The sequence below is a fragment of the Thunnus maccoyii genome, chromosome 18 (genome assembly GCF_910596095.1).
Source record: "Thunnus maccoyii chromosome 18, fThuMac1.1, whole genome shotgun sequence".
Classification (NCBI taxonomy): Eukaryota; Metazoa; Chordata; class Actinopteri; order Scombriformes; family Scombridae; genus Thunnus; species Thunnus maccoyii.
The window spans coordinates 8,063,764-8,091,563 of NC_056550.1; the positions used below are offsets into that span (position 1 = coordinate 8,063,764).

The 27,800-nt window shown below is 40.4% G+C and overlaps 3 protein-coding genes across 3 annotated transcripts; 1 reads left to right on the forward strand and 2 right to left on the reverse strand.

Annotated features, from left to right (window-relative positions):
• Positions 1 to 1,185: 1,185 nt before the first annotated feature.
• Positions 1,186 to 4,770, forward strand: kdelr3 (KDEL endoplasmic reticulum protein retention receptor 3). Its single transcript, XM_042394022.1, has 5 exons — positions 1,186 to 1,629; positions 2,097 to 2,197; positions 2,544 to 2,702; positions 3,007 to 3,259; positions 3,823 to 4,770. Exons 1-5 carry the CDS (start codon positions 1,539 to 1,541, stop codon positions 3,864 to 3,866), a joined length of 648 nt encoding a protein of 215 aa, XP_042249956.1. The 5' UTR covers positions 1,186 to 1,538; the 3' UTR covers positions 3,867 to 4,770.
• An 86-nt stretch (positions 4,771 to 4,856) lies between these two features.
• Positions 4,857 to 7,718, reverse strand: LOC121884915 (GTPase IMAP family member 7-like). Its single transcript, XM_042394020.1, has 3 exons — positions 7,586 to 7,718; positions 7,048 to 7,245; positions 4,857 to 6,326 (listed from the first exon to the last, which is right to left on the reverse strand). The coding sequence occupies exons 2-3, from the start codon at positions 7,079 to 7,081 to the stop codon at positions 5,278 to 5,280; spliced, it is 1,083 nt and encodes a 360-aa protein (XP_042249954.1). The 5' UTR covers positions 7,082 to 7,245; positions 7,586 to 7,718; the 3' UTR covers positions 4,857 to 5,277.
• A 3,016-nt stretch (positions 7,719 to 10,734) lies between these two features.
• LOC121885004 (ankyrin repeat and fibronectin type-III domain-containing protein 1-like) lies at positions 10,735 to 25,541 on the reverse strand. Its single transcript, XM_042394165.1, has 19 exons — positions 25,357 to 25,541; positions 22,842 to 23,259; positions 22,292 to 22,565; positions 21,855 to 22,055; positions 20,345 to 20,458; positions 19,849 to 19,946; positions 18,559 to 18,649; positions 17,841 to 17,948; positions 17,639 to 17,738; positions 16,499 to 16,628; positions 16,170 to 16,289; positions 15,830 to 15,936; positions 15,310 to 15,424; positions 14,809 to 14,975; positions 14,306 to 14,483; positions 13,983 to 14,145; positions 13,115 to 13,281; positions 12,546 to 12,750; positions 10,735 to 11,973 (listed from the first exon to the last, which is right to left on the reverse strand). The coding sequence occupies exons 2-19, from the start codon at positions 23,001 to 23,003 to the stop codon at positions 11,222 to 11,224; spliced, it is 3,252 nt and encodes a 1,083-aa protein (XP_042250099.1). The 5' UTR covers positions 23,004 to 23,259; positions 25,357 to 25,541; the 3' UTR covers positions 10,735 to 11,221.
• Positions 25,542 to 27,800: the final 2,259 nt, after the last annotated feature.

The following is a 27,800-nucleotide window of genomic DNA, read 5'->3' on the forward strand; positions in this document are numbered from 1 at the left end:
GGAGGAAGTGAGCATGTTGTTTTTTCTTTAATTTAGAAAACACAACTCAAAACTTTCCATACCAGGGGTATATATACAAAGTTACAAGAAAAGAAGAAAGAAAAGAAAGAAAAAGTCATACAAATTCAAAATAATGTATCATAAGTCTATAGGAAGTTTATCAAAAATATAATTAGTTTTATCTTTTTCCTTCTCATGACATTCAAAAATATATAAATGTCTTTATCCTGAAATTAGATTGTTTGTCCAGTTTTCCTTCTTATACAATGCTGAACATCCACCCAAAATATTCTGTATACATACAGTGATAAAACAAATGATTGTTTCTTCTTCTAATTCACAGAAATTGAAAGAATATTCAATATTAACTAAGGAAACACCAACTAGCTAAATTTCTGCCAATTAATTTCTCCATAAAGCAAAGCCCGAAAGAATCTTTCTGGATGCAGAGTTACAGCTTGTATGTAACTCCTGATGTATTTATTTGAGCATTTATTCTTGGTGATCTCAACTTTTCCACAGAATATATCACTACTTAATGGATCGATCATTGAACCTCGATTACTGAGCCAGAATTCAGAGGAATTCATTATAAGTTAGTAATTGACCATCAGCATTAACAAGCTGTTTAACCAATACAATATCACTGTTAACCCATTGTCCATAATATAGTCATTTATTTCTATATTAAATATTCTTGCTATGCCAAATGTAGCAATTAGTTGGTGAAAAATTCTGTTTGTTAATCAGTTTCCAGGCCAGCAGAGCTTCTTTATGAACATTTAATAACTTTACAGGTAACTTATCAATTTTATAATCACATTTAAGCAGAAATTTAACTCCACCCTTAAACTAAATACATATCTAGGTAAGGTATTCCAAATGTTTTCCTCTTCTTTAATCAAATTAGTAAACCATTTCACTCTGAAAGTATTATTTAACGTTTCAAAGCTTCTTAAGTAATGACATTAGTTCCTCCAAATTAAATTAGATAAAATCTCTCCAATGATAAGGACACATCAGCTTTAGCTCAGCTTCAGACAGCAGAACTCTACCATTCAATGAAAGATCTCTTATCAGCCACATGTTGAACTTCTGCATTATTTGTTCAGTTACAGGGCTGCAGTTTGAAGGATGTGTGTGTGTTGCTTAATGCGAGTTTTACTGTGAATACAGTGAACCGGACATTACTCTGACGCTGCGTAACTTGACGCTGGTTCCTGCAGTCTGAGCTGACAGCCACGTCACCTCCTCTGAACCAACTTTGCTCTCGGACCTCTGCACATACACACACACAGCTGAGCCTGTGAGCGGAATAGAAAGACATTTCATCCGTCACGTCCATGCGTTGAGATAACGAGCCAAGTTTGGAGTTTACCGTGCAGCTGTTTATCTCGTCATTTTATTTATTTTTTTGCACGCAAACAGTGTGCGTTTGGTCGTTGAACAGCCCCGTCCCGCCGCCTGCAGACGTGTCAGGTCTTTAAGGAGTTGTACCAAAGTTTTGTTTTTTTAATATTTTGTTGAACATAAACAATATGAACGTCTTTCGTCTGGCCGGTGACGTGTCACATCTGGTGGCGATCATCATCCTGTTACTGAAGATATGGAGGTCCAAATCCTGTGCTGGTAGGCAGACTCTGGCTTCTGTGTTTACTGCAGACTGTTATGATCGCACAGCCTCCTTATAATTATATGCATGCGGTTCTATAGATGGAGCATTGACGCAGTGCGCAAATACAGTGTGATACATAACAAAAGATGTGAGTCAAGTACATTAAGGAGGGTATTTGCATGATGCTGATAGTTCTACAAGAGTGGAAGCTACGTGGCAATGTTAACAAAGCAATCTGCTGTCTGCCCCACCTACAGTCATATACAGCAGCCTGCATCTTTAAATCAAACTGAATCTACAGTGCAGTTGTCTTCTTGGATACTTTTTCTGTTAATTCGTAAAATTGGGGAAAACATAACAACTTCTGCACATTTCTGTAATCTGTCCTGGACCAAATATTGGCCTATACGTCTGCTGGGATCATTTACTACACAATTTAAATCTGCATCTCTAAACTGTTGTAACTTTTATGTCCCTCCAGGCATCTCTGGGAAGTCTCAGGTGCTGTTTGCACTTGTGTTCACCACCAGATACCTTGACTTATTCACTGTCTTCATTTCTCCTTACAACACAGTCATGAAGGTAAGTGTCTACATCCAGACTCTCACACACACACACACGGTTACACACATACTGTAAAACACAAACTAACCTCAATTAAAACACAAACTGATCTTAGTGGAGCTCATGCTGAGAATAATTACAATTTCACCAAACTACAACAAAAATAGACAACATGTTGTCCTCAGATGTTGTCAGTGGCGCACACAGCAGCTCATATAGGTTCTATCCAGGTGCATACACACGGTATAACTATGCAAGGCAGGCAGCATTCAGTTAGACCTGCAAAGCAGCCGCTGATGGGTTGCATGTCTTACTAACAGTGTTTCAGTGAACATTCATAATCACTATTGTAATCTTCTCACAGGTGGTGTTCCTAGCTCTGTCCTATGCCACCGTCTATATGATCTACATGCGCTTCAGGAACAGTTACGACTCAGAGAACGACTCATTCCGCGTGGAGTTCCTGTTGGTGCCAGTCATCGGGCTTTCCTTCCTGGAGCACTATGCTTTCACCCCAATGGAGGTAAACTACTACTGGCCTACTTCTGATGGCCTCTGCAGCCAAGAATACAATGACATGATCCAGTTAAATTTCATACATTTGTGTCCAAGTGTAGAAAAACTTAAAAACGCTTATATCTAAAGATCACTGAGGACTAAAATGCAGCTTGAGGTTTTTACAATCAGTTTAAGTTACCTTTGGTTTTTAATGTTGCATATATAGATCACCCAAACACAACACTTCTTTTGATGTCCTTTTAACACTTTGGCTTACAAGTGTCATTTCAATAAAACTTACTTGTTTCCATCCCACTGATTCCACCCAGATCCTGTGGACCTTCTCCATCTTCCTGGAGGCAGTGGCCATAATGCCACAACTCTTCATGATCACCAAGACCGGCGAGGCAGAATCCATCACCACCCACTACCTGTTCTTCCTCGGCCTCTACCGAGCCCTCTACATAGCCAACTGGGTGTGGCGTTACCACACCGAGGGCTTCTTCGACCAGATTGCTGTGGTGTCTGGCGTTGTGCAGACCATCTTCTACTGCGACTTCTTCTACCTTTACTTCACAAGGGGTGAGTTGAGACTATTGGCTGATGGTTGAGGAGATGTTGTCATTATTGTTATGTTATAGTCCTAATCCATAGAGCTGTAACTAACAGGTATTTTGACTTTTCTTGAATAACTGATCAATCACTTCATCTATGGAAGATCAAAAATAATGACGAATGCTTACTAGACGTTATAAGAGTCCAAACTTTTGTCCTTTGTGCCAAAAAACCCAAACTAATATTTTTAATAAGAAACCAAAGAAGTTAAGATAAACTTAGTATATATGAACCAGCAAATGTTTGGTATTTTTCAGTGACAAATGACCAAGACAATGAATTAGTAATAAAAACTACAGTGTAACCGATTAATTCACTGTGCTAAACTAGTCAGACAACTGAGCTGTGTGTTGTGATTAAAAGAAAAAATAATTGTATTCTTTATTGTCTATTGTGAGATTCAATCCTACTTTTCCAGTTGAGGAGGATGTAAAGTTTGGTGTCACTCACCTGGTAAACAAAGGAGTGGCAAAAATTGAGCCAAACTCTTTTCTTATCTCTTCTTTTGTCCCTCTTTGTCCCGTCCGCAGTTCTTCGAGGGAATGCAAAGATGAGCCTGCCGATGCCCGTTTAAAGCGTGTCTCCACTGTGCCTGCTACAGTTCAGCATCTGAACACAGACCTGCCCTTCAACTGTACATGTCTTTAGCAATGGGACTTATGGTCTGACGTCATTCTATAGACCGAAACTAGCGCACCTCTAGAAATTGAATTTCTGTTTGATTGGTACTTTGTGTGTGAGTCTGTGTATTTTCAAGTGTGTGTATGCATGTGTGTGCATACATACGCTGTTGTGGTTGAAAGTCTGTGATGTATGTTTGGGTTTTTTTCTCCATAAGATGCAAAGGTGACACTGGAAATGTGTCCCTGATGTGCATATGGAGCTTAAATTCATGCATCTAAGCAACACTGCGGAAACTGTTTGTCTTTATTTTTCCTTTAATGTGCCGAGAGAGACTGTGGAAACAGCTGAATGCAGTTTGTGACATTTATTTTGTTTAATACAAGCTGTTAGAATGTCGAATCCACAGAAATGTAAATGAGGTTGGCTGTAGTATTTCTGTACAGCACTCAGGTAGATCATAGCTTTAGTTTCCACACGGTACAGTTAGAGATACAGAGTGCCCAGAGTTTCGTGTCAAAGGTTTCTACACTTTATCCAGTCACCATTGTGTGTTTGAGTCTTGCCCAATGATTTACATTTGTAAAATTGTACTCTCTAATCTTCCACAATTTTTTCCTCTTTGGTTCTGTAGTGTTAGACACTCCCCGGATAGCTTACTGTATTATGTGCAAACGTTTTTCCCTTATTGCCAAGTATGTTACTTTTATGTATTTCTTCTCAATTGTAGGCTTTTCTATTTCAATGTATTTCTATTTCATGGGAGAAAAAAGGGCTAAACATTTTGTCTTGTCATAAATGAAGCCAAAGAAAGAATAACTGCTGCAACGTTTCAGTAAAACATGTTTTTGAAGTTGTCACCTTGACCAAACTGTCTTGTTTTGTCAGGGATAAAAATAGGAAAATATCATTAGAGAAATTAGAATTTTTATAACACATGAACTTGTTTTTGACACTTACAAATGTGTTGGTCCACAGTTATTTGAATTGCACACAGTTTTTATGATATTACCTTTATTATAACGTGAATTATCTCAAGTCAAAGGTGTGGTCATGTTCTTCGTCACCAACCCACATGCAGTGAAACACACTAGGATGTTTACTTTTCTTTGGAGCTCCTATAAACACACAGACATGTATGCATGCACGCACGGATGCACACACACACATACACACATGTAACAGTATGCTCTTAAAAATGTCGGTGCATTGTGCTGATGCTAAACAGAGAGTGATAGCATTAGATGTATGATTCACAATGGAAAAACACAGTTAAGTGACTTTCTTTCACGCATCATCATATCTGAATGAATGATGAATCATATGAATCATAAATACTTCAGGCCCACTATGTCAAGGATCTCTCAGTGCAGAAAAGTTTTGCGGTGTTTGTATAACACCTTACTTCCTTCTCTCACAGCCCCTCCCACCGCTTTTGCAGCTGAACTGATGGAGAGCGGCGAGGCTGCCAGAGCTGCTGCCTTCTCCACCACCTTCGCTTTCTTCACAGCTTTCCCTTTCCCTTTGTCTTTTCCCATGATCCCTGCCCCCTCTGCTGCACCTTTCCCCATCGCAGACACCAGCTCACACCAGAACAGCCTCTCTGCCCTCTTCCTGGCCTCCTCTTCCTCCTTCCTCTTCTCCTCCTCTTCCTTCCTCTTCCTCCTCTCCAACTCTGGTCCCGGCTCCTCTTTGTCTTCAGCCTCCCTCTGAGGGGATTCCACCTTATGTTCTCTTAGTCCCAGCATCATCTCTTGTGCCTCCCTGATGGCCCTCTCAGCCTCCTTGAACATGTCATTGCTATAGCAACCGCCTCCATTGTCCTCAACAAGCTTGTCTACCTTTTTCAGAAGTTGCACGACCTGTTCTGCATACCCTGTTGTCCTGTCATGTCCGCTATTATCAAAGACGTGATACCCTCCATGGCAGCTGCTGACAAATTCCGACAGCTCATCGCTCTCCTTCAAGAAGTCCTCGACGCGTTTGTCGTGCAGCTGGTCTCCCCAGGTGAACAGCACCATGGTAAACCTGGTGACTCCAGGCCCGAACGTAGCCTTGAGCCACTCCAAGGCGTCCCTCTCCTCCTGGGTGAACCTGCCAAGCTGTAGGGTCACCAAGAAGGTGTGAGGTCCCGGAGAGGACAGGACAACACACCGTCCCACCTCTGCTATAACCTCCTGAGGGGACAACTGTGTGTTGAAGAACCCCGGGGTGTCGATCACAGAGATACTACACCCGTCTACTGTCCCAGTCTGCCTCTTGCACTGTGTGGTGACCGAGCAGGGGGAGACATCCACCCAGAAGGCGGACCTGCCCAGGATGGTGTTGCCTGAGGAGCTTTTGCCTGTTCCTGTCCTTCCCACCAGAACAATCCTGTGTTCAGCCACTGATGTAGGGAGTGACGCTTCACAGACTGTGGAGAAATTACAGTCATAGAACATATATACATGTATTACTTTTATAATTATCTGAGCAGTAGTAGTGGTAGTGATATCTAGCATATTTGAAGCAGATATTTCTAAATACTTCATGTAATACTTAATTTTCTTTTTTTCAACTCTATTTTTTTTGGTTTTGTAACATAGCAGCCCTTGAACTGAATAATGCAACGATGTACAAAAATATAATCACAGATGCCAGTGCAACCCCGAAAAAACATTTACAACACACTATATAGTGGTCCTAGTATTGGTATTTTTTTGAGTAAATGCGTCAAACACTACAAAAATGTGGATCAGTTGCACAAAAATCTTTGTATATTCTGGGTCACATTAGGAGAAGTCATCAAATTTCAGGCTAAAATACAGTGTTTAGGGTATTTTTACTGCTGTCAAATGACAAACTGGGTCAAATTTGACCCTGAACAGTATGTAAGGGTTAAGAACATTAAGTATAAAGGTCTATACTTCACCATTTTCGAGAGAAATGTAAGATTATATTATATTATATTATATTATATTATATTATATTATATTATATTATATTATATTATATTATATCGGATCAGGTTGTTTGGTTTTGGATAGCATGTTTAATATTTTAAGAGACTGTTTCTGTCTACATGGTACACTGAGGTGTAATGGCAACATGCTGCCCTGTGCACCGACTCGATGTGATAACTTTAATCGACATACCTTCGTGTGACGCAGCAATTTCAGGTGACGACATATTAGAGAAACTATGCCTTTTACGTGCCGGTTATTCAGTGACCGAAAATACAGGAGATGGATTCCGTTTGTTGGAGCTTTGGCTTTGATTGAAACGTCCTCTTACAGCCGCAGTCCACGAAGAGCTGCAGCTCCACACTGCCACCGTGACGTAGAATAACCCACCTAAAAATATAATTATTTATAATGGCGAAGAAAACTCATCACATAGGCTACTGTCTCCATGCCAGAAAACTGTGTGTCCACCGTAATAATCTCACTACTGAAAATGTGCACATAATTTGATATTATGATGGAGGCAGGTGAGGGCTAATATGCTATCTTTCTAAAATTGCTATTAAAGATTTTTTGGTGCGTATTTTAAAGGCTATACTGTTCTATTTTTTTCTTCCTCTATTCGTTTTATTTTTGTTTATTGTACATAGTGTTAGATTAATGTCTTTCTCTACCCTGTGTTTCTGTTGCAATGAGGATATTGATGGTACAAGAATTTCCTCTTTCTTACATCTTATCTCTTTATCTTACACAGTGAGCCAACTAACACAAACCGAAATGAATGAACAGTCATGATCATTAATTGTCATGTAATTGTTTTCTAGTGGTCAGACTTAGAGGATGACGGTTGACCACCAGACAACAGTTATGTTGTCTGGTGGTCAAGTTAGTAGTTAAGTTATGCTTTATGAATTGAATGTGTTGCAGTTCAATATTATGGCCATTGGAGGGCGGTAAAAACACCTGATTCTAATATATCTTCCCGAGTCACTAAAGCACAGTAAACTGTTAACTGAAAACAGCTCTTTATCAATATAATTACTACCTGTACGGATGCTATTGTATTTTTGGTAATATAAACACAATAATTACTTATAAATATGGATAATAAAGGTTATTATTCAAGTTATCAATACAACATTATTTAATGTTGTATTGCAGTACCTGAGTGTGACCACTAGATGGTAGTGAACACTCATTATTGTAAACTGCTGCTGAAGTTTATTGTATTTGAAAGTTAGTCTGAAAGACTATTTGGATGTATAATTGTGTATATATTTTTTTTTTAAAACATGATTTGGAGAGCAGCGGGAGGGGCACAGCTGAATTAACTGAATTGTATTAATAGGTTTATTTTTGTTTTCCTCATTGTTGCCTTCATTTTATTTTTTCAGTTATTTTTATTACTTTGCATCAATTAATCAGTTGTAAACACACACTTGTGCCATGTCACACTTGTATTATATGAGAGGCTAATAAAAAAGTTGGTCGCAAAAAATATTTACATCAATTATGCTAAATATATAGTAATAATTTTATTCAACATGTTGAACTGGCTGTTGCAGTTCATCCACTGTGACTATGGATGGCAGTGAACACCAATAAATTTAATACAGTCAGGTCAACTTTGAGCCACACCTAGCGTCAAGACAGATATAATACTATACCATCACTTCTGGTACAATCTTTCAAAATGAAACTATTGTTTGAGAAAACGACTGAATGTTTTCCTACATGTATTCTAACAGGGAACTGAGGTTGACCAAGCACAGTCTCACCTGTTTTATTGTAGCTGTGCACTCACTGATATTTACCTTGGTTTTAACATGCTGTATGAGATTGATCCAACACAGTTTTATCTGTTTATTGATAGTTGGGTAACCACAAAGGTTGAATTAACACAACTAAAACCGATAAATGATCAGTGATGTTCAAACAATACAGTTTAGCATAATCTTTAATGACTGTGTCTATGGAGGTTAACCAACCAGTTTAACCTGATCAGTGTGTCTCCACTGAACCACAGTACACATACTAGATGCCTTAGAGGCTTCCCATGGAAATACAACTGATCAGATAACCATAAACCATAATGAATGATAATGACTGACTAAAATTTTGAGTGTTCATTTTAGAAAGTGATTAAGTTCTGCTTTGATCTCCTAATCAGCATCAATTTGATGTTGGGCAGAACTGGCTCTGCATTAATTAGAATTTTAATATCACACACTTTGTACCCCATAGTAGTTGTCCCCATGTTTTCACTATGTCATAAGGATGAGACGTATTTAATGTAACACTTATCTCCAGTAAAACTCTAGTGTGTATATACTTCATCAATAACTTGTATAATTAAATATCTTAAAGCCCTTGTTCAAACCACACAATATATTTTCAGTCATTCCGGCTGATTAGACTCTTGAAATTACACAGAGCTATGATGAGGTCAGCAAACTCAAAGTCCCAATAAGGGTGAATAATGTGTTAATTGTCTGGCCTTAACAGGTGCAACAGGAGAGTGAGGGGATGTCAATCAAGCTCAGTCTGTGTGTGCCCACACAGCGCTGAGACGAGGTCTAATTATGTAAAATATATCAACACACCTATTGGAGTGTACCATGGATGTGCAGCGGGTTTAAAATATTGAACTGAAAAGCTGAAGGCATCGATTTATTCTTGTTACACAAAAAGTAAAAGAAATATAGGGAATACTGCTAAAAAAAAAAGGTGGCAAAAAGGCAGTATTTAATGGTATTTTAATATCAGTTTAGGCCATTTCAACCCACTGAACAGTTTAATACATAATGACCTTATGGAAACATGATAAACAACATGTTCATGATTGAATGTTACATGCATTACCATATTCCTATGTTGAAGGGGTGGAATGTTGTTTTGGCTAACCCACTTTAGTATTTATCATTCCTACCTTCCAATGAATTATGAAATCCAGTCAATAAAAAAATATAAAAAAAACTGCTGTGAAGATAGCCATATATTGCTTTTTGTTGTAAGGCACTGTGCTGAAAGACAAACATATTTTATTCTAATCTAGTATTTTAACCTACTGTATTCTAATCTTGTGTTTTCAGTACATCACTTAATTATGTAGCTTTGTGGTAAATAAATTATAGCAGGATTTAAAGCAGGAAAACCACCTCACTCTGCCTCATACATGCCCATTATTTCTCCATAGCCTTTTGTTCCCCTCTACACTGTTCCTGTCATAACTCCCTTTAATAAATTCCTCTCCAAAACCCATCAGCACAGTTCCCTCCCTCTCTCTGGTTATTAGTCCCAAGACATTTAACAATTCTGCTTGTTTCCTTGGCTGCAGCTCAATCTCTGGCTGACTCTGGTTGGATGTGCTATGCAGGTGGAGGTAAAGATACAGTAAATACAAATGCAACAATGAAAGGCCAAATCTCCTCCATGCAAAAGAGAACGGACGTGAATATGAATGGCTTGCATGCTCCTTAATAAATTGAGACCCAGAAAACAGTTTTTGTGATGCATATGCTACCAAGTAGGTAAATGCAGGCAATAAATGAAACTTTTGAGTAGTTTTGGAAGAAATCATCCTCTCTCACAACTCTAAGTTGACATCTTGAGGGTTTTTTAGGGGGGGCGCCACATTTTGGGTGCCATACAAAAACAAAAAACCAACACACTACTTCGTGGATTGTACTAAAGTGATGTTTCAGACAAAATAAATATTTTCTAAAGAGAAAAGATAGTTAGATCTAGATATCTAGGTTTTAACTGAGGTGGAACTTGGATACCATACTTGTTAAACCAAACAGAACCACAGCTATTCAATTACATATATGTACAGTATAACAGCTTTTCTTAGACTGCAAAGCAAATGTGTCCATTGTGCAGGATTATATGCATTTAATGAGTTTGTTTACTAGCAGCAACAATCAGCAATGTTGTTTTGTACTGTAGTAACTGTTGGATTTTCAAGTCATAAAAAACACCATTATAGCTTAGTTTTTTCACACAACAAGCTCTAATGGACTGAATGTCAAAAAAGATAAACTACAGGCCCAAAAATGTGCAAAGGACATAAATCAGTCTAGTTATGGTGTCTTGTTAAAAAATTCTTCACATCAATCATGATGAAATTGCTTCTAGTTATCTCATTTGAATTTTCCTCCGCCACATTTAATATTAACTGGGCTGGGGGACACTGATCGACAGCCAGGGATCAAGAGCAAAGTTGTTGCCAAGCCAAAAACATCTAACTTGGTTAGAGTGATGTACAACTTTGTCTGCAAATCAACTGTGCTACTGTGCAGCCTACTGATCAGTCTTAAGTTGACACAAGTTAGAAGTTTGAAGTAGGCCGATACTTGAGTCAGTATCAGGACGAGCTGTTAGAGGGTCTTTCCCACTCCACCTGGTTCCTCACTGGAAAGGACATTCCCTTGCTGGAAACCTGCTGAGTTTCTGTAGCGTCTGGAGGTAAATCCCAGCTCAGTACAGGCACGTCACCACCTGTATCATTCATCATGGCATGAGAGGCAGACATGGCTTCTCCATGTAACACTGTGTTCTCACAGTGTGTCTCTCTCACACTGCTGCTGTTGTTGTAGTGCAGGTTGGGCTGCGACAGACATCCGGCTTCATTGATCAAGTCTGAATTCTGTAAGGCAAAGAAGGTGTTGTTTTCACCAATCCCCAGTCCAAAGCTCTCTAGCATATCCATTACTGATGGTGTGGCCGGGCCACTGGGGGTCTCCTCATCAATAAGACTCAGCGTGGGCAAAATGTCCGCCAGCTCCGCCATCTCCATCGGCTGGATTACATCAGTGATGCTGGAAGAGAAGTCCTGTTCCCCACTGTAGGACTCCTGTGCATTCACATCTGTATATGACACCTCCAACTGTCCAACAGCAGCAGGCTCCAGTCCAGATTCGATTAAAGTGCTTGCACATTCTAATTCTGATTGGCCAATGCTTGTCAAGTCCAGAGTTGATTGGGTGCTGATGTCAACAGGGTACCCTCCCTTGGCGACGCCTTCCATTAACACCTCTTCAGGGACATCCATGATTCCTGTTGGAGCGGAGACCTCGGCAGTGACGACATTTGGTGGAGTCACACTGACTAAACTCTCTGACAGGGAAACGGTAAAGCAAACAGAAGTTAAGAGGGAGAAGTTAAAATCTTAATTTTAATCTCTTAATAGAAGCATTCCAGCTGAAGCAAGTTAATTTAGTGCTGCATATTACATCAGCAATTACTTTGACTGCAGACATTAAGAGGGCAGAGCGAGAGTAACATAGTTTCTCATGGTGTAGATGGTGCGGACACCAGTGCTCTCTACATTTGCCTTCAATTTAGCCTCAAGCAGCTTCAATATTAGACATATTTTCTGTGTTGTTGTTGTTAAATATATATTTAACATCTGCTCCTTAATGCTTCAGTAGAGATATATCATATGCAAATTTGAGGTGCCTCCTTTTATTACAACAGCGTTGTCTCAAATGGGACATTTTGTATATCTTCAGCATTATTTTACACTCAAAATATCTTCAAACATGTCATATTTAATATCTATGGAAACCATGGGATGTTGACAAGAATTTAAATTAGTTTTTTTTTATTTTCTTGGCTGACTCAATGCTGAAAATGGTACTAGATTATAATTGGAGACATGTCCATCTACTTCCACATCATCGTTTTACCTGCAATGGCTCTCTGTGATTGTATCCGATGGGGCCATGTCAGTCTGGCAGTCAAACTCTCCTCCTCTTCCTCACCATCAGGACGTGGTGGTGGGTCTCCTCCCATCACCAGGCCTAGAGGCACCGCCCCCACCCACTGTTTGGACCGAACGCACTGTAGACAGTCCATAATCCAGCGGGCATCCCGCCACACCACATCCAGACGCTAAAGAAACAAGAAAACAGCACAAGGTGACAGTCATTAGAGGACTTCTAATAAAGAACAACAGAGGAACTGAAACAGTTAAATGAATTAATAATGGTGATTTTTCTTTACGTGAAATATTAAAAATACAAATCAGATACACTGATGGGTGAATCCAAGTAAAAGCCTTTATCTCTTATTCATTTCTCTCATTAAACTCACATTAGTCACAGAGAAAGAGATGTAGAAAAAGACAGAGAAAAGAATAATTTTTAAGCTTTGAGACAACTGGGATGTGGATTTGGAACAGCGGCTGTGACTGATACATATCAGTAAGTTGGCTAAGTTCACCTTTACATATTTGATACTGCCTTTACGATCTCACCTGTGCAAGTTCAGTGATGTGGTTCAGGCGCTCTCGGGCCTCCTGCACTTCCTTAGTGTCCAGCGCCTCCCGCAGAGCCTGCTGGGCCAGATGAGTGTCCAGCTCCAGCCTCACCCAGGCCTGGCAATACTGGGACAGGAAGTCCCGATCATATGTCCAGAAGTGAACTGGTGATGAGCCAGAGTTGAGAGGAAAGAGAAATCACTACATCAAAGGTACGAGAAGAAGCCTCAGAACTCATTAGCAGACTCTAGTGTAGCTTTAGTGTGGGAATTTTCGAGAAGGGTCAAAAGAAAAGATGGATTTAAATTAGAATCAAAACAGATCCTAAAGTGGGGATGGAAAGGAGGATCAAAGGACTAATTAGATAAGAAAAAACAATAAAAGTAACTCATCTTCAAAAGACCTTAAGCATTTTACATTTTCCAACGAAACTGGCAATGGTTGAAATGCATTTCAAGGGTTGCTGGGGGTTTTTTTTTAGAGGTTTTTGGTTCTTTCCTGTGGTTCCTTTGAAGATGAGACACATTTATTGATCTTAATGAGATGTATGACATATGAAAAAACTCCTTTCACTTTGTTCTTATGTCATGCTCTCATTTTTTAACGTCAAAGGTCCTCAGGACACTATGCTGTTCTTAGTAAGGGAAGATTACCCTGCCCGGTAGTTTATTCTAACCTCCAAGTCCACAGTAGACCAAACATGAAGGACTTCTTACGTTATGAATCATTTTTTTTACACTTGCTCCCAGTGGCATAGCCTAGCTCCCCTTTTAGTGGCATTCTCTCTCAGCACTGCTTGAAAAACGTACTTTTGTGAGACAGATCCAGGAATCATGGACTTGTGCAACAATAGTTTTCCACCTACCCAGCTCAAAGATCTGCAGGGGCATGGTGAGGCCAGGCTCCTTGGTCCCCACCAGAGGCCAGTAGCTGGAGCTAAAGTCCTCACTTGGGGGCAGCAGCAGCAGCATGGACAGCTTGTCTCCAAACTGCACCAGCTCCCGGGTGTACACACCATACTGATATGCCTGTCAGAGACACAGTCATACAGCAGATAGAATTACAGAAATATGTCCTAATGTTATGAAAATCTGTTACGAAATCAAGCGTGACGATAAATTAGCATAAATGAAAACCTAATTGTTAAGAAAGAAGAATTTCGAGGTGTCTATTTGAAACGTTTTTTACCCTGTAGAGGGGGATGTTGAGCTTTGTCAGGAGATGAGTGACTGCGGCTCTCAGTGACCTGACGAACTCCACCAGCCCACTGCTCTCCATCAAGCTCTCGTCCTCGCCACGCAACAGATCCTGAGCGCTGCCATTGGCCGTGGTGTAAACATGACTCTGGAGCCATTCCCACTCCTCTCTATCACACAATGACAATGCATTAAAAAAAAAAAAACATAAGTAAGGGAAGATGTCACTCCTGAGACAATTTAGGTACAAAAACCTATAAGGATGAGTGCATCCAATTTCAGCAGCTAACTGTCAAATCTTGCATATTGGTTTTCTACAACGCCAGAAGGCAGCAACTGTGATGCAGTATGCTTTTATAAATACCCAGCAACAGTGTAAAGTATACATAATTTGCTGTTGATGAGCTAAAATAAAAGATAATTTTTCTTAACTAATCATTTGGCACATTGTATTTTGTGCTGGGCTGCCAAAGTTTAATGTGTGAACTGTGTTACCTGGACACGTGGGCATTGTGTCGGACCCGTGTGTGGCAGAGTAGATTGGGCAGCCTCTGTGGCACCAGGACCCTGATCTGTTCCACTGAGCTGCACAGTTTCAGGATGCCCACGTACAGACCCGGCTGGGTCCACTGAATGCTATGCCTGTGGAAGGACAGCTTCTCCTGGAGAACAGAGAGAAATAGATATTATGTTGAAAATTTTAAGAGATGTTAATAGGATATAATGTTTAGAGGCCTTTTATTTACAGTCTCATTTTGTTTTTCATTTGGTTGGCTAATTTGGTTTAGACTTGCCAAATGAATTCCAATATTTTTTCGTTCAGTTGCACAAGAGAGAAAAACACGGCTCAATAATTGTCAGGAAAGTCAATACGCACAGTCACTATGCACTCAGTGCTCAATACATTCTGTTGCACATAGCTGCTGCTCTGTGTCATTGATGTTAGACTCGCTCTGTTTGTTTCTCTTTCACACACACACACAAACCCAGGTTCACCTTGAGCTGCTCATAGAGCATGTCCATGGCAGTGGGCTCAGGCAGTAGAGGAGTTCTGCTGCGGTTCTTTTCCAGACGAGCCAGGGGCATCCAGTGGAGCGGAGGGTCAGGAGGGCTTTGAGCGGAGCAGACAAGTCAGTGTGAAAGTGAAAAGCAACCATATAGAACTACCTATGAGTGTGATTGATTCATACTGTTTGTCATAACATGGCTTGATATCCTGAAAGTATGATTCTGCATGTGTGCTAAGCAAGCCCAGCCTGATGCCTGATTAGGTTATTAAAGTATCTCCTTTGGGCAAGGTTGATTCGGATTTGGGTCAGTCTAAAGCATGTAGATTTTGAAAATGTTCGTTTCATTGGGAGTCAGGGCGACATGACTAAGAAACTGAGTGACAAATTGGAGACAGTGGAAACAGAAGGCAGAGGTTAAACCTCTCTTGATGCTGTATGCTCTTTGTGAGAGGGAGAAAAATGGTCTGATGGGGATTAACAGAATGTAACAAAAGAGTCTTTCTCACCCAGGAGGGTTTGGGAACTCCTTCAGAGTCACTAGTAGTACATTGCCCTGCCGGTCTTTCAGAGGTTCATAATACACCTGGCCCAGGTCTTCTGTTCCCAGGGAGGACTGAAGGCAGAGAAATGTGGAGAGGTAAAATAGAAACACGACAATGAATAAATTTGAGGTTATTAGGGATTAATGCATTGAAACACAGGTTCTGGGGTTACATGGAGGTAGAGATAAAATGAGGCAGAAGCAAGAAAAGTGGGGGGAAGAAGAGATGTAACAAGGTAATTAAAATTGCAATTAACTGTTTTTGATGCTTCTTATCAGGCAGAATAAGCCGCTTAACTTCCTACCTGCAGCTGGGAAACAGCTTTTAAAATGTTGTGCCTGTTCTGAAGGAGGGAGGAGGGAGATGAATGAGCAGAGGAAAGGGCCTGCTGGAGCCAGGGCACTTGTTGCCATGCACAGGACAACTACAAGAACACAATGACATTCGATTTTAAACTGCAATTCACACAGAAAATTAAATATCCTTCATTCTGAATAATTGATTTAGTAGAAAAAAATGAATTAAATAATGGAAGACTACAGTGACTACATGTGTAATGTAATGACTGTGTTCCAAATGGATTTACAAGGTACCAACAATGCATCTGTATACATGAGTCTACTGATGGTTCACCTTGGCAAACCAAAGGAAGTCCTGGGTGATGGAGGTGGAGCAGCACTGGATCTCCACCAGTGGGAGTTGATCTTCAGCTGTCAACAGGATGTTTTCCTTGTGGTAGCACACTGTTGCCAAGTATACGCCCCTAATGAGATTGATATAAGAGACACAGAACACAGATAAATTACAGATAAATTCAACAACAGTTACTCTATTTCTGTGTTACAGTCACAATACTTTCACTTATCAATGTCAATACTGACTATAAAATGTAAACAATAAAGTAAACAATAAAACTGCTGCTGTTAATTTTGACATTGTCCAGTGGATTTTCAAACTGTCTCATCAGATGAAAATTAGAGAAAGTACAGTCTATAATACTTCAAGTGAAGTAAAAGCATGAAATCAATTTTCATCTATTGGATGGAATTTTGAATACTTTGATCCCCTGACATTTCATCTAGCGCCATCATCAGGTCAAAATTTCTGTCTGTCCAATAGTTTGTTTTTATAACCAAATACCTGCCAAACTAATGACGATCCCATCAGACTGAGCTGTATTATATGATTAGTGCTAATTAGCAAATGTTACCATGCTAACACACTAAACTAAGCACAACCTCACAGAGAATAGCTGTGGACTCTTTTTCTTGTTTGAATACATTTATATTCAAATCATGCTGTTATCACATTAGCTGGAAATAATTCTTATTTCAAATAATGCAAATGATGTTTGTGTCTACATTCAAAAAGCAATTCCTTCAAACTGCCATGTTTAGAATAATCTATGCAGTGGTTTCAAAGCACAGTTGTTCATATTCATGCAGTTACTACTCAGGAACTGTCTCGTTTATCCACTGTGAGCTACTGTGGTGAAAGTCATCCATTGAATTCTTGAGGCAGCGAGAGGCATTTATCAGTCCCTTTCCACAGTCCAGTCATTTCAACCAGCGTCATCCTGTTCAAAAGAACTCTTCACTAATCTTGAGGCTACATCAGCTTTAATGTGACTACTGTTCTTTTTCAATAACTGTAACAGGTAAGAGTTTAGACTTATACTTTGTAGTCTACACTCTTGTAATCGCATCACATTTAATCCGTCACTCCCCATACCCTTCAGGCACAGTAGGACAGGTAAGACAGATGGAACGCTACCTCTGTAGGAGGCGAACAAACTTGGTGGCGGACTGGAACAGTTGTTTGATGCCTCGAGACATAGACATACGCTTGCTGGGACTCTGGGGCTTAGATCTCTCTGTGGAGTAGAGGGGAAAAGGACCAGAAGGGATGAGAATCACTTTATCTACCAAAGTACATTCACTGTGCACACACAAGATATTTGACTGGGTACTAGTACCTATGCAGAATCCTCTGTAATGTGGTTCTCTGGCATCTTCCAGCAGTTTCCTCACTAGACCCTCATGGTTTCTGAACTGCGACTTCACACCGATGCATTCTCTCCAACCTGCGAAGGAAGAAAGAGAGTTATGCAATTAGGGAAAAATCATTTGTATCTGCTTTTTCGTATCTTGGTGATTAGGAGGCCAGTGTGATTGTATGAGAGACCATCTGTGAGCTGTGACTCTAAAAGTTTCAATGCTGATTCATTCTGAGCTGATGAAACTAGTTGAATCTGAATTTCAAGTTAGATTGTGTTGTCTAACTGATGCTTCAACATGCTGAACATCACTAATGTATATTGATATTGATATTTTTTGTCTCTATTCTCTATTTAAAATACATTGTGTGGAATTTTTTTGCTTCATTGCACAGTATAAAGTGGAAAGTTACACTAAGTAATGCAGCGAGATAGAGGGAAAGGCATGCAAGAAAGATCATGAGCTGAATTCAAACTCACAGCAGGTACAAGGCCCATTGACTCACAGTGACATCTTTAATCCTCCACATTTTAATAATTCATTAATCTACCAACCATGAGTGGATTCTATTCCTTACACATTAAGCTTGATGTCAGCCAAGTAATTTCATTACACAGAGACAGAGAGAAAAAGAATGGAGCCATTTCGAAGTAGTAGGTCCACATTCATCAAAGTTTTGCAATTCAGTATACTCACTGGAGGGGGCAGCGCTGACTGGAGTAGAGCACTGAGGCGGGCCCCATCCTTTCACATTGTAGGCACTCACTCTCACAAAGTAATGCACTCCCTGCATTTGAAGAAACAAATGCAGACCACCAAATTATCACCATTCATTAACCTTATGAATCTGAATTGTCCATTCCGGGACAAAGAAATCATGTACCACTCTCATTATTAATTCATCTGATTAAAGGTATACTATGCAGGATTTTCCTAAAAATTATGTATAGATTCATAAAAAAGTAATCCATCTCAATCATCACTTATGACCCCCTAGAAGTGTGTGGCGGTGTATTTATCTGCAGAGACTCTGCCCTCTGCCTGTATTTTCTTATTTTCTTATTATTTTACTCTGTTTGGTTCGTTTCTGGGCATCAATCTTTCGGCAGTGGTTGTGTAGCTCTCAGTCAAAAACAGCGTGCAGGGTGTGAGGTTGGGACTCGTGGCGTAGCAACCAGGTTACGTCTCTGTCTCTGTCTCTCGCCTCTGCTTACTCTGCTCTCTGTCTCTGTGTCATGGATGTATAAAGAGCTGCAGGTCTGTGTGTCTGCTTGACTGAAGGCGGGGCTGAGCTACACACACACAGAGCAGAGAGGCCACAGTGGACAGGATGAATCTCTGCGTTCACACAAAATACGGAGATGCGGCACCATCCTGCAGGGTTGTGCAGAGGTGTGGGTGTGTTTATTTGTGTTTTAGAACGTCACTGTCATGAAACAATCAGAAAATAATGTTTTATTTATCTGATTCACGGCTTTGTTCTGGCCTGCGCCGCTAGCTCTCTTCATTCACTCTCTAGCTAACTTGACCACAACTGCTCGCTTCATTCTCACACTCTGATGTCGAGCCGAGGAGGAGGGGCCAACTTTGAATGCTATGTGTTTACAAACACCAACCGACAAATCCTGCATAGTGTACCTTTAAGTAAGCCAGTTGAGTGGGATAAGTGTTCTCTTAGGGGAAGTGGTTCAGTACAGTAGATGATGACAGGGGAGCAGTCTGTGTTTGGGTCAAGAGCTATTGAGTGTGTATTATATGTGTGTGCATGATTACATGCCCCCTAAACTATTTATATAAATACATATATATGAATAGTTTAGGGAGCATATATAAGAATGTGCCTGTGTATATCTTTGTATGTGTTTGTAATTAGCATCTGTGGATGTCCTGATGTGTGTGTGTGTGTGTGTGTGTGTGTGTGTGTGTGTGTGTGTGTGTGTGTGTGTGTGTGTGTGTGTGTGTGTGTGTGGGTGCTGGATGTCTTACTGCTGTGAGTCCTTTGATGCTATAGGAGGGGTTCTTGGTCTCTGTAACTTGGCCTGAGCCAAGGATGCGTTTGAAGCTGGCTGAGGTGCTCCATTCCACTGTGAACACAAAACAATCTCACTGACAGATGATCTTCTGGCTTTACTCAAAACCACCATAGGGGACAACTAAGGATTTGCGTGTTTACAGTTGTGAGAACTTGCAGTTCCTAGGCTTAATCTACCCTTGGCTAAAGTATGACATTTTTGCAGTTGTAAAATTGAGTAACAAGAATAAAGAAGCCAAACGAGATGCATAAATATAGAGCTTTTATACCTGTCAGCCTAAATGTTTGGGACTTTGATTATACTCAGTTCTCCATTAATTCCTTTATATATCCATCATGCCTCTGTTCATGTTTCTATCATAGCTCTTATTAACCCATCTATTGATTCACCCTTCCACCCATCTGTCATCAATAATATATTACAGTAAAGTGTTGTCATGCAACACCTACCTCTGTAGCGGGTGATGAGCCCCATGGTGTCACCCTCCGGCTCTTTGATCGCCACAAACAGAGAGGATGTGCTGGTCACCAGTATGGACACATGACTGGGAGGGCCAGGGAGCTCTGGGTGAAACATGTGAAAGACAGACAAATGTTCAAAATGAGCACTACTCAATTCTCATACTACAACAACAATAAATGTACTGTACTGTATTTGGTCTGACCAAACTCTATCCTATTCAAATATCAGTAATCTTTATTATTAGTTTACTACAGGTCGAGGACAACCACAACCACAGGTTAACAAATTAATAAGAATCTAGCTCTCCTTGCACCTAACCCAACCTAACCAACCATCCAACCTAACTGGAGCAGCAGGGTTGCTGGTAAAGTTTAGAGGATCTTCTTCTTGAGCTCTATGTTTCGTCAAGACACTGAATCTTCATCAGCTCTGTGAATAGAGCTAGTGAAAGGAGTTTCCCTAAAGGGATCAGTTAACTGTCATAATATTAGTAATACAATAGTAACCTCACCACTACTCTGATAAAAGATGAATTTCTGCATTGTGTTCTGCTCCTTGATTGTAGCCCAAGGGGGTTTTGTAGTTTGCTCAAATTAAGTTGTTACCGAAGTGAATAGATTAAATCATAAGCCTCAGACAAAAATGCATTTATATTTTACATTTTAAGCATTAGCTGACCATCCAGACAGATTTGTAATGAGAGAAAACTTAGTTTTACTGCACTCCGAAAAGAAGAGCCAGAGCCTTATTACCCTTACAATGACACTGTGATCACAAAATAGTCAGGGAAGGGAAGTGCTTGAAAAAGAAATTAAATGAGAGCTAAGGAGAGACATTTATATGGAGCAATTACAATAAGTACAGTTTCAACCACTGGAGCCAGAAGGGAGAAGACTTGACACTGCACAAGGAGTTGGTGCAGAGAGAGGAAAGCTAAGAGGCCCAAAATGGCTGAACACAGGTTCCAACAAGGCCTCGAGGATATTCACAGGTGTGGATCTCTAAGCATATATCTACTAGAACCAAGGTTTTGAATTTGATAAAAGCAGCCACTGGCAGGACGGAGGGTGTGGGAGAATTTGGAAAGCTTGATGACAAGGCAATCTGCTGAATTTTGGATGAGTTGAACAGGGATGGATGGAGATTTTTAAAAAGGCCAGCTACTGTAGGAGTTGCAAGAGCCCAGATGGGAATTTGGTAAAACTTAAGCAAGAAGTTAGGCTGAATACCTGATCACTGTGGTCTTGTCAGCAGTGATGGACGGGCTTTGTGGAGGATAGTTGTAAAAAAAAAAACTTCTTCTTGTATCTTATTGTATTCTATAATACTGTATTATTGTATCTTGTTGAGACTGAGTTTCAACAAGGAAGAAAAAAAATACCAGTGCAAAAATACCAGTACTAGCAACTAAGGACTGCAGCAAAACAAGCCTGTGACCTCATTTGTGTCCCAAGGCACGGTTTAAGAAATGCCATAAGCTGACCTAAGACCACTGACCTGTGTTTTGGAAGTTCTGCTTCATTCGGCAGTACAGTTGCAGCCTGAGGCTCCAGAGGCGGATCTGTCTGTGAACGTCAGCCTGTGCCTGAGGCCCTGCCCCTGCCTTCCTCAATAACTCCTTCTTCCTCTCCTCCACACGTTTACCTGCCAGTTCCACCAGAGCATCCAGCTTGAGTGCCCATTCCGCTGGTCGGCTCACTGATGAGGAAATACAGTCGAGAAAAACGTAGAGAGCAAGAGAAAGGACAGAACCTGTATATGATTTGCATTTCATTAAAGTGAAGCCTTACAACAGAATTTAAAAACCATCCAGTCCCAAAAGACTGATGTTTTTACTAAAGCAAATTCAGTTTATATGTAGTTGCACAAATGTATTATACACATTTTCACACATTTCACAACACATAATGATATTTTTCAAACTTAACACTCACAAACAGGGTTATGTCTGGCTCCCGCCTTTGTCAGCACATGGAGCAGAGGGGAGTTGTGGGTGAGGGCAGCTACGTCCAGGGGGACCAGACCCTGTTCGCTCACCCTGTTCACCCCCTTCTCCCTGTCTCTCTCCCAGTCCTTCTCTTTCTTCTCTCCTCTCTCCCATATACTTGCTCCTCCTCCTCCTCCTCCACAGTTGGTGTGGTCTCTGGACAGCAGGCTTTGTACCGCCAAAGTGTCCTCATTTTCCACTGCCTCCCACAGGGTCTTGTACTAATGGGGAGCAGGGAATAGGGTGCAGTGCCAGGGGTTGGGAGAAAGACAGAGGAAGAGGGTTCATACTAAAAGAGAAATGTATTTTATGAGGTAGAGATGCTGTACAAGGAAAGAGCCAGTGGACGTAAATCAAACCATAAACCAGACCAGAAGTCTAGCCTGGAATAAAGAACTCATAGTGACACAGAGTCAGCATGTAATGCCAAAGAAAGATCTCATAATTTCTGTCACAATAACCAGACTTCCCCTCAAAATGACAACCAAATATCTTACAGCATCTGCAGACTTGCCGAGGTGTTTGGGTGCGTCTGTTTCCCCGCCGACAGATGACTCTCCACCCCTCAGTCTGACGGACAGGTTTCTATAGATACGTTTGGGTGAGACAGGACCCAGAGAGCGCCGGCGCTGGGGTGGGTTCCTCATGGATACAGACATGACAAGAGAGGAGAGGACAGGAGAAGAGAGGAGGGGGAGAGGAGTATGAGCAGAGGGAGCACAGGAAGACAGAGGATGGCTGAAGAGGGAGAAATTGCAGGAGGTGTGATGGATTGGTTAGCTCATGGACAGAGTGATTAGGGCCCCCAACCTAAGAGCCATACAGGGGGAAGATGGGATGAGGAAAGAGGCATTGGAAACAGAGAAACGAGAACTTGGGGAGAATGTGGAGAGTGTGAGGAAAGTCATTAGAAACCTGCAGCAGTGTATAGCAGGGGAATAAGGGTGAAAAATACAAAGAGGGGAAATGAAAAAAAACAGAATATACAGTCAGGCTCACATAGATTCTTCTACAGTAAAAGGCAATTTTCTGCCGACTTGAAGGGTGAGTATTAGGCTGAGCTGAGTAGTGCTGTTGTGTGGGTGGATAAATGGATAAAAGTTACAACGCCTGTACACAGTAGATGAAAAATGCCTTAAAGTGTTTATTTTTGTGCCTTGTACTACTCTCCCTTCAGTTCTTCTTTTAAGTGACGTGGGTTTTATTTGCTCTGAATAGTCTCTCAGTGCAAAAGTGACCGATCCATCAATCTAATTAACTAAAGAAAAGCAATCTCATATAGAAGAGCCAAAATTCTTTACTTATAATAAATATGAATCTCCTCATATCATCAGCTTCATCATCACTGATACTGTAATGATGGCTCATTATAGATTACATTACCTTTTCATCATTGCAATCAGTTACTTTTGTGCCTGAAAATCTGACTTATTATTTTTCTTTTTCAACACTTGGAGCAAAATGCAGTTTGGCAGAGCTTTTTCTCCCTTCCTCGTCAGTCAGCAAGTCGTTTCTTTCATTTGTCACTGTCTTTCTTCTCTTTCCCTCGTTCTCTCCTCTCTTTTCGCAGCCCTACAGTTTGGAGTGATTTTCACGTCGCTTCGGTTTACATCACACCCCGAGCATTCAGATCTGAAGAGCATCTTTGGAGAGAAAAGGGTACTCAAACTCTATCATCTCTGTCATCGCTCCCTCTCTCGTCACCACTTCCCCATCTCCCATTCCCAGTGTTTTTTGTTTGTTTTTTTAATTTCCTCTCGCTATCAAGTCAATTCCTGGTTTACTGAGTAGTCCACTGTCCTTGTGTGAAAGTGAATACTCCCCTGGTTGGTGCTAGCTGAGGACAGAATATGAGGGCCCTGGCCACAGTGACGCCACATTTCAGTGACACATTGTACCTGCTACCTCACAGGCTTAGACAGTACCTGCACCTGCACCTGTCTACATGCAAGGATGCGGGGGTATAGGGGTAATACCAGCCATTGTTATTGGTATAGTTTCTCCCTGTTTGTTGATTATGTCTTACATCAGCTATGAAAAGTGCTGATGAGACAGCCGAGGGAGGAGATTAGCTTGTTTGCTTTTTTGGAGGCATCACAAAGATAAGACAAGGCAAAACACCTGGGAGGAGAAGAAAAAAAAGTGTTCTCAAAGCGTGCTAGTACTGCAGCGGAGACAATATGAGTTATATGAGCAGGGTAGTGCTACGCATGTAAAAAGACACACACACTATGTGTTCATTGTGGTTTCATTGCACGTCAGTTTCTGCTATGTGTCAGGCTGTGGTGATAATGGGTTTTCTTTTTAGTCTCACTACTGTGGCCCACATGATGAGACTCATGCTGCATATTTGCACATAGGCTGTTTTTGCTAAGTGCTGTGGCTGAAAGGTTCAGCAGTGCATGGAAACAACTAGTGACTAATATTTCTAATCCCCCAGGAAGTAATGCATTACATTCGTTTGTGTAAACAAAGCACAGAGAGCATTGCCTTCATGGGTTACCAAACAGTGCCAAAGATATTACAGCACTTTATTTCCCTCCAAAAAAGCATTTTGCGCATTGCAGTTATGTGTCATATATTATTAAGGGACAAAAATTACAACAGGCAACATAAAAGGCCATGTACAGATGATGATAGCCTTTATTTTCTACATTAAACCAAAGACAGGCAACTGATGTTTCAACATGCCAGGTTTATGAGCGTCTATCTCATCTCAAAAGTATTTTTTAATTAAAGTTTTTACAAGATAAAAAAGCATCATAAACTATACAACTACAATTTTACATACTTTTTTAATTTTAGATTTATTGTAATCCTATTAATAGAATAGATTACATGTTTGCTAAACTGAAGGGTAAAAATCAGAAATAGCCATCGTAGAGAGATACATCAAGTATGATACGACCAAAAGTACAGAGACAAAGAATGTAGTGATGAGCTGCTGTGTGCATTTAGTACAACAGGTGAACATCTACGCCCTGAATGAGCGAAGAGTTTTTATGTTCTTACCGTCGGTCGACGCTTTCACTTCAATCGGCCTTTTCCGTGACGCTGAAGCGGTGCATCGACATGATCTTTCTCCATAAACGACTGCCTACTGATCTTTTTTAATCCATCGTACCGACTTCAGAAGTTTTCACCTCTGAGGGTGAGGCGCACCTGAACGTAACACCCGAGCGACAGACTACCGCGTCTCCTGCACGCACGCACGCACGCACGCACGCACACACACACAGACACACACGCCCGTCTTCCTTGTTCCGCCCTCTTCCTACTTTATCTCATTTAATTTCCAAGAATCAACTTTTTTTAAAACTGCAACTAGTGTTAATACAAACTTTAAGGCTTTCAAAGGGTTAAACTATTCCAAATAATCCAGGATATTATAGCCCCAGTGTGGTTTACAGTTTTGATACAGCCTATCTTAAAATGCACGATAGGATATTTATAAAGGTTTATAGTATTTCTAGTAAGAGGCAAGAGATTAGGTAGTGTAAATGTTTTATTAATAATTAATAGTGAATGTTGGACTATCTATTGCTTCTGAGGAGTGAAGTAGCTTTATGTTACCAATTAGTCAACACAGCACTGCTTTCTTCAGTATCCATTGCAGTGAGATATATACAGGCTAGTTGTTGGCATTCTGATGTGTCATTATTACCTTTAACTACGAAATATGGCTGTTACTAACATGACCTGTAAACGTTGTTATTGGATGCAGTATGTTACAATAATGTGAGCAGAGTGCTATTGTGAGGAAGTGTGGGTTGAGCTGGAAAAAGGTATTGAGCTATATTTAGGGTAGCTTGACACCTCCAGAGATGCCTGCTGTATGTAGCTGAGTGACAGGAAAAAAAAGATCAGTGGAAATTGTTACTTACATAATCTATTAATGCATTTCACACTACGGACTCTGATCTGTGTGTGTACAGAAGGTGAATATGAGTGAATATATGAAGTGTTTGTGTGTGTGGGAGAGTTACACACAGGAAGTGGTTCAAGATGATCAAGCCAAATGAGAGAGAGGGAAAGGCCAAGCAATGATGTGAAAAATGTTTGCATGTTAAGTCTCCACTTGTGCTCAGACAGAAAGTGAATCCATTTGTCTCTGTGCTTTATTGGCCCCTGAAGAATTGTCTACGTGAAATAGCTGTCAAATAAAGTTGAGAGATATGCATTGGCTCCCACCTGAAAGGGGCTCTCTGTCTCTTTCCATTGGTCTCTCTCTCTCTCTCTCTCTCTCTCTCTCTCTCTCTCTCTCTCTCTCTCTCTCTCAGGGGCCAATAAAACTCACAGACTGATGGATTTCACTCCTCCTCAAGTACAAATGGCGACTTTAGAAAAAAATATTTTCCACCTTCTTGTCGTCTGCTACTCTTCTTAGTCAACCAAACAGGGCTTTAGCCACTTCCTGCACACATAGTTCTAACACCATACGCTTATCCTCCACTATGTTTGCTGCAGCACAGCAGACTTATCAAACGCTATATTGTAGACCAAGAAACTGTGAGAGATTGGCCCACAGCACACACTTGTGCACACTCATGCACACTGTCACACAGAAACAAACATTGAGGCAGAGCTGAACTGGCTACACTTATAGACTTATTTTTCTATCATACACTAGATTTAATGTGCAGTGAACTCTGTTTAAGTAGATGTAGAGAGAGATTATAAATCGACATCTTGGTAGTGGTTGATACTCGCCCCCACACTCCTATCATCAGATAGTTGCCGAGAGGCTTTTGTTGTCATGGTGATAACAAAATTGTGGCCTTCACTGTTAAATGATACTGCAAAACAAACTCATGCATCCCGCTACACCCTCACAGCATATTATTCAGCAATGACAGTCCTTGGAGGATAAATTGATGCTGATACATCATTTTGAGGATGATCATTTATAACTTTTGCTCAAAAATATGTTATCATCCTACCCTTTATCTTTATAGACTTTGATATAAACTTTGATAGCACTAATGCATAAATAACTGAGCTTCACTGTAGAACAACAAGCCAAGAAGAAACGTTGGAGCTAAAAAGCTGTCCAGGTAATACAAGTGAAAAAAGTGTAAATGTGATGGAAAGGCAAAAATTTGCATTATAAGTTTTAAAAGGCATATGAAATAGCATCAGCATGTGCCCCAATCACTGGCAACAGTAGTTAACATAATATACACATTGATAAAAAGGCAGTCTCTCTTTTATTTTACATTTCTTATAATTACATGTCCCCTGTTACTCTATTTTAGTGGCGTCCCAGATGCACCATCTTTATTGCTTATGAATGGCACAAACATATATGATAAGAAATGTAATAATAAACTTATAAAAATATATTGGTGTGGTTTAAACTCAGATATTTTCAGTGCTGGTATTGCTTCTCACTAATTTACCCTTCAAGGTATTATTGTTGCTATGAATAACGATAACAAGTCTCTAAAATATGTTGT

Coding starts and splice junctions, on each gene's coding strand:
- kdelr3 (XM_042394022.1), top strand. CDS start 1,539: ATGAACGTCTTTCGTCTGGCCGGTGACGTGTCACATCTGGTGGCGATC. Junction 2,703..3,006: donor ATGCTTTCACCCCAATGGAG/GTAAACTACTAC, acceptor GATTCCACCCAG/ATCCTGTGGACCTTCTCCAT. Junction 3,260..3,822: donor CTACCTTTACTTCACAAGGG/GTGAGTTGAGAC, acceptor TCCCGTCCGCAG/TTCTTCGAGGGAATGCAAAG.
- LOC121884915 (XM_042394020.1), bottom strand. CDS start 7,081: ATGTCGTCACCTGAAATTGCTGCGTCACACGAAG. Junction 6,327..7,047: donor AATTGCTGCGTCACACGAAG/GTATGTCGATTA, acceptor ATTTCTCCACAG/TCTGTGAAGCGTCACTCCCT.
- LOC121885004 (XM_042394165.1), bottom strand. CDS start 23,003: ATGTCTGTATCCATGAGGAACCCACCCCAGCGCCGGCGCTCTCTGGGT. Junction 22,566..22,841: donor TCGGCAAGTCTGCAGATGCT/GTAAGATATTTG, acceptor GCTCCCCATTAG/TACAAGACCCTGTGGGAGGC. Junction 22,056..22,291: donor AGCCAGACATAACCCTGTTT/GTGAGTGTTAAG, acceptor TTTCCTCATCAG/TGAGCCGACCAGCGGAATGG.